The sequence below is a fragment of the Geospiza fortis genome, unplaced genomic scaffold (assembly GCF_000277835.1).
Source record: "Geospiza fortis unplaced genomic scaffold, GeoFor_1.0 scaffold4, whole genome shotgun sequence".
Lineage (NCBI taxonomy): Eukaryota > Metazoa > Chordata > Aves > Passeriformes > Thraupidae > Geospiza > Geospiza fortis.
In genome coordinates this window covers 762564-769060 of record NW_005054475.1, presented here as the reverse complement: position 1 = coordinate 769060, position 6497 = coordinate 762564, and the positions used below count along the sequence as shown (strand labels likewise).

The window sequence follows — 6497 nt, the reverse complement described above, 5'->3', positions numbered from 1 at the left end:
GAGGCAGGGCATTTTTCCTCCCCAAAGAGGTGTTTGGGGTAAAACAGCCTCGCTGGCAGAACAGGTTCCACAGGGTGGAGGGACTGTAAATGTCGCTGTGATCCTGTCTCACCTCGGGTGAGGTTCCACAGGGATCCTTTCCCCATCCCAGCTGGGCCCCACGGTGCAGGGCAGGGCGATGTCTCCTCGTGCCCAGCGAGGGAGCAGCAGCTCCAAGGGTTTGGCTTTGGCTCTCTGCTTCCCACTGCAGGCAGCAGCAGGGTGGGGAGCGATGGAGTGACCTGGGAAAGCCCTTCCTAAACCCTCAGCTGGTGCAAAACTGCAAAACCACGTCCTGCACTCGGTGATTGCTGTGCCAGAGCCCTCTGGTGTGGCACACAGCTCTCAGTGCGTTCCTGGTGCTCCCTGTGACCTCCCTGGTGTCCCTTTTGGCAGCTGTGACGTGGGGTGCCATGGCCAGCTCCTCGGACAGTGACGATGACGGGTTCATGGCCGTGGATGCAGAGGAGGCCGCGGTGGAAGGGACGATGGAGCAGGAGGATGAGCCCCACGCCGAGCTGGAGGTGGAGGAGCCCAGGCCCAGCTCCAGATCGATGCTGGAGCTGCCAGAAGAGGTTTTGGAATACATCCTGTCCTTCCTCTCTCCCTACCAGGAGCACAAAACCGCCGCCCTTGTCTGCAAACAGTGGTATCGACTGATCAAAGGTACAAGTGATGGCAGCAATTTCTCTAATTGTGGGGTTTGGAACCCAGCTCTCTTTTACCTTTGCCTCTTGTTTTCTCCTCAAACTCTGAAATCTGACTTCTGTGAAATCCCAAAGAAATCCTAACAGCCATGGCGTCCCTGGCTTTGCTCAAAGCAGGCTCGTAGCTGTGCAGAATTGAACCCCTCAGGGTAGAAAACCCAAAGAGGCCATGAATTCCCATCCTGGAAATGTCCAAGGCCAGACTGGACAGGGCTTGGAGTGCCCTGGGATAGTGGAAGGTCCCACCCTTGGCAGGGGTTGGAGCTGGATGAGCTTCGAGGTCCCTTCCAGTCCAAACTAAAACAAAGCCCAAGCCCCAGGACAGAGCAGCTCCTTTGCTGCCTTTGGGTGCTCCCAGTGCTGCACTGGTGACCTTGGATTGCAGCCTCCTCCCCAGAGCCCCTGCCAGTGTCCCATGCCTGATGGGGCTTTAATTGCACTTCATTTGCATCATGCTCAGTAATTGACATTCCCAGAGCTGCTGCTTTCAACAGCCCTGGCTCTGCTTCTTACAGCTCTGCTGGAGATAAGTGCAGCATAAAATCTGCATGAGTAGAGATGTGCATATTCCAGCTTCCTGGAAGAGTAGCCCAGAGACACAGATCCTTCCTTTGCCTCTGCACACTCATTCCAGAGCCTTGTGGGGGTAGTTTAATGCTGGAGAAGTATGATACAGCAAATAAGGAGGGAAAGTTTGGACAAGGATACAAGCAGAACCTTCTGCTTCGTTTTATTTTAATACACTGGGTGATTTCTGGTACCATTCTGTTGGGTGCACACTTTAATCATGCCATTCATTTAAAAACGAGGAGTTTCAGAGGAGAGCAGTTCAATCCTAGGAAATGGGACAGGTTGCTGCACAAGGGGAACGTGCTCCTTCTGGAAAACAGGAGTGGGTGTCAGGAGAGGAATGCCCTTGGCAGATTGTGAGGTGATAGCTCATTTATGGACTTCTCCTCATCTGAAAGATCCCAGGCATTTCCCACTTTGCCCAGAGCTGAACAGGCTGGGGGTTAAAAAACTACAGCTACCCCAGCAGGGACCATGGCCCAAAATCCCTTTTTTTGTGCATCCTTTTGGGGCAGCAGCTGCCCCCAGCCCTGGGGAAGGGCCTTTTCCAAGTGCTGCAGCCCCCAGTGGCTGCTTGGCTGTTTCCTGGAGTGGCCTGGAGGGATGCAGCTGGGATGGACAAACACCTGGGATTCACCCCAGAGGGATGTGGGAACCATCCCTGGAGCCCAGGGAGGAGCAGCCCAAGGCACAGCATGGCTTTGGGCTGTGTCACCTCTCAGGGGACGGGTGGTGCTGGGCAGCTGGGCCCTTCTGGGGCAGTTCCAGCCAAAAAAAGGTCTGGAAGCAGCACCTGCGAGCTGTGCCCAGGGAGGTCACTCGAGGTAAACAATTGATTCGTGTTCTGCTGGTTAATTTTTCCTGTTTGCCAGGATACATCTGCTGTGCACTCCTGGAGCTCACATTCCCTTTCCCGTGTGACTCTCAGGGATCAACTCCTCAAGGACCCCAGGCTTTATTTTTTTTTATTTTAAAAACCCCTTCCTGCTTTGTATCCTGGAGTGGGATTTCTTGCTGGGGGTCGCGGGGCTTGGGAAAAACCTCTGGCCAGTTTGTGGCATCCTCAGTGCAGGTGCCACCAAGTGTCTGCTGAGCTGCTGCTGCTGCCAGAAACCTTCTGCAGACCCTTTTGTCTCCTCAGGGAGCAGCCTCTGGCCCCTCCCAGAATTAGTGGCAGCCTTGGAGCATCCCTGCTGATTTTTATCACTCCGTTTTCTTTGAGATCCCTGGCCAGTAGCTGCATTCACACTCTTACAAGCTGATTATTGCACTGAGGCTCCTCAAGAGAAGGGAAGCTGCCCCTTGGGGTGTGCTGAGCAAACCAGGGTGCAGCACAGAGGGCTGAGCACAAGCTCTCCAAAGCACCCCAGTGCTTCCTTCCTTTCCAAAGGCTCTGCTTCCCGACTGGAGCTGCCGGGATGTCGTGACCCGGCCGGTGCACGCTGCTGACTTCCACATTTGCAGAGTTCCCTTGTCTTTATTCCTTTAATCCCCCACATTCCCAGAGTGTTTCTAACCCAAACACAGGGCTTTGCAGCTGCTGTCACCGTGCAGGCACAGTTTGTTCCCTGTAGGAGCGTCAGGGGGTGGGACGGTCGGGACGGATGGAGATGAGAGATCTCTGCAGCCAGATCATGGAACTTGGGGTTTATTGCAAAGGGCCTGGGTGCAGGGCCCTGCTGGGAACTGCCAGCCACAGCTCAGAGCAGGACTGAGAGAAGAGAGGGGGAGAGAGGTAAGAGAGTAAAAGGGTAAGAGAGCGAGGTTCCTGTTACAATGCCACAAATCTACTTCTGTGTTGAATATTCTAATTCTCACTAACCAATCTAGTACAATATACAAATCCTATAGCATACAGCCTATAAGAATCATTACATTACCGTCCCATGTTACATTTTAAACCTTAAAAACTCCTCTTTGGGCCCTTCTGCCAAGCTGTAGGGTCTGCTCTGACCCTTGGGCCTGTCTGCAAGCAGAGGGTGTTGTTCCATCAAAAGGGGATTACCTTCAGCCAGCCACACCATTATTTTCCAGTTGTTCAGTAACCAAGGTATCTCAAAGCTTGCTTTCATTTCAATCTCTCTTATAGTTTCTATATTCTCAAAATCTTTTGCCAGACAATCATATTTATAAGGCTTCCCTGTTCATCCTCCCCAACAGTTCCCAGCTTTGCTGATGGTGTTTTTCTCTCCCCAGGTGTGGCCCATCAGTGCTACCACGGCTTTATCAAGGCAGTGCAGGAAGGGAACATCCAGTGGGAGAGCCGCACTTACCCCTACCCTGGCACCCCCATCACCCAGCGCTTCTCACACAGTGAGTATCCCTGGAGTGCCCTGGCAGTGCCTGTCTGCATGAGAGCTGCTTCCCTGAGGGCTGGCAGTGCCATCCCTGGAGTCCCCATGGGCAGTGCCATCTCTGGAGTACACACAGGCAGTGCCATCTCTGGAGTCCCCACGGGCAGTGCCATCTCTGGAGTCCCCATGGGCAGTGCCATCTCTGGAGTACACACAGGCAGTTGCCATCCTCTGGAGTCCTGATGGGCAGTGCCATCCCCTTGAGTCCCACTGGGAGCTGCTTCCCTTGGGACCTGGCAGTGCCATCCCCTGGAATCCTGCTCCCATCAGGAGCTGGCAGTGCCATCCCCTGGCATCCCACTGGGACCTGCTTCCCTTGGGGGCTGGCAGTGCCATCCTCTGGAATCCCAATGGGCAGTGCCATGCCCTGGAATCTCACTGGGAGCTGCTTCCCTGGGGCCTGGCAGTGCCACACATGTGCCACAGTGTTCAGCCCACGGCAGTGCCAACGCTCAGCTCAAGAGCAGGGATTTGGGAGCTGCTGGTCATGGAGGGCTCATTGATCCTAGGAAGTGTTGGTGGAGTGGAAGGTGGGTGGGATTGTGGCTTTCTGGTTGTGCAGGGATCTCTCTGCAGCTCCCTTTTTCCAGGCTGGAAAACTCTCCCAGATCACGGGGTCAGCCCTTGACTGAAACGTGTCCCCAAGTGCCACACCCAGGGATGGTGGCTCCAGCACTGCCCTGGGCAGTCTGTGCCAGTGCCTGACCCCCATTCCATGAAGGGATTTTCACAATATCCAACCTAAATCTCCCCTGGCACAGCAAGTGCCCTTGTCCTGTCCCTGTTCCCTGGAGCACAGCCCGACCCCCCGGCTGTCCCCTCCTGTCAGGAGCTGTGCAGAGCCACAAGGGCCCCCTGAGCCTCCTTTTCTCCAGGCTGAGCCCCTTCCCAGCTCCCTCAGCCTCTCCTGGTGCTCCAACCCCTTCCCCAGCTCTGTTCCCATCTCTGGACACGCTCCAGCCCCTCAGGGTCCTTCTTGTCCTGAGGACCTGGAGCTGTCCCCAGGCTCTGGGCCTGAGCTTTGTGTCCTCGGCCCCTGGACTGGAGCCATTGCCATCAAAGCCGGTGGGTTTTGGGAAGCACAGCACCCAGGGATGTGCACCAGCTGCTGGCACAGTCCTCTACATCTGTGAGGAAAACTGGGAATTCTCATGTGCTGGGCTCAAATCGAGCAGAGCTGCAGGTGGATTTGCTGACAAAAGGGAGCGATTCAGTCGACAGCACCACTCAGTGTTTGGGTGAATTCTTTCCCTGTTTCCAAGATTCTGGAAAAGAACAGGAAGAGAAAAGATACCTAAACACGATGCCTTTGAGGGAAAGATATTGAAATAAACCCTGTTCTTTGGAGTGCAGCAGCATTGAGCTGCCTCAGCTCCAGCAAAAAAAAACACAACAAAAATTCCATCCTGAGACTTCAGCACGGGGTCTGAGCCCTCTGGGGGACAGCTCTTCCAGGAAGCAAATTGCATTTTTCTGAGGCAAGATAAACACGGTGCAAGCCCTGCCATTCCAAGAGCAGCAGGCATCACATTTTCATCTTCCCAAGCAATAATTTATGAGCGGCTGCCTCCTGCCAAGACAAGTCCGGGAGACGCTGCGGGGAGCTCTGGTGAAGTCATTGTGCTCTGCCGAGATACCCTGGCCTTCCTGAAGGATGAAAAGGCTCCGCAGTTCACAGCTCATTTTTAGCAACGTTAGTCAAGTGCTTATTAACGACTTCACACTTGCGTGTATTTCCCTTCAATTTTAGCAGCGTTTTTGCCACTGCTGAGTGCTCAGACCAGCTAGAAATTGCCTGGAAAAGGCTCAGAGTTGCCCCAAAGAGCACTGTGTGCTCTTTCCTTTATCCTGCTGCCTGCCACGGGCTTCCTGGCTGCAAAGTGAGTTGTCTCCCTAAATCCACTGCCCTCGGAGCGTGTAATCCGTATTAGCCTCGCTCAGTGACAGTGCCCCGGCTCTGCCCGGCCCCGGTGGCCACGGCAGCGTTAGTAATGCACTTTGTGGGCACAAAGCTAATCTGGATTAACTTGTTTGCTGACTTAAACGGATTGGTTTGTGAGCAGCTGCCCAGATCTGCAGCCTCTGCTTTCCCTGCAGCAGCGTCCACTGCCCGCGGGCAGGATTCCAGCCTTGAAGCCAAGCTGCAAATCGTCAGTTCCGAAAGGCAAACTCTGAACTGTCACCTAAAATCCCACGGGATAACTGTGAGCTGAGGTGGAGGGAACGGGAGTTTGGGCAGTGGGGAGGGAGCAGGCAGGACTCACAAAGCCCTTGTAGAGGGATGAGTGATTTGCTGGTTTTTGTGGGCAGACGTCACCGCCCAGGCGCGAGTCAGTGCTGCATCAAAGCTCTGGCTGGGGCTCGCTCTCGCTTCCAGGAATTATTAGAACTGTCCCAGAAGTTCTCAAAGGGAGCACAAACGGACAAGGAGGGGAATTCTAAGCAGCTGGAGGTCAACCTGTCTGCTCTCAGTCCTGAAGGGAGGAATGGCAGAAGTGCTTGATAAGGAATAATGAATGGAAGGCTCTGCCGTGGGGAGGGAGTGCCTGGCAGGGATCACACCGCTGAGAACAAACTGTGGACAGGCTGTCACTTTTCCAGAGGGTTTGACTGGAGCTGCAGAACTGCAGGATGTGAAACATCAATAATGCTGAGTGTTTAGGGTCAGAAATCCTCCGTGCTTGGGGTTTTTTGGGTGATGTTCACAGGAGTCACCGAGCTGTTTTATATATGAACCTGCGAGGTCATAGCAGGGCGATGAGTCACGGGCTGAAATCACTGCCCGCAGTCGGAAAAAGATGTCAGGAGGCTCAGGAATGCAGAAACG

General features: G+C 54.3%; 1 protein-coding gene across 1 annotated transcript in view; it reads left to right on the top strand.

Annotated features, from left to right (window-relative positions):
- The first annotated feature begins 435 nt into the window (after positions 1-435).
- Positions 436-6497, top strand: part of FBXO42 (F-box protein 42) — a 31569-nt gene continuing 25507 nt past the window's right edge. The window contains exons 1-2 of the mRNA XM_005428242.3: positions 436-705; positions 3513-3629. Of these exons, the coding sequence (XP_005428299.1) occupies positions 453-705; positions 3513-3629 (370 nt within the window). The 5' untranslated portion in view covers positions 436-452. The remainder of the gene's footprint in view (positions 706-3512; positions 3630-6497) is intronic.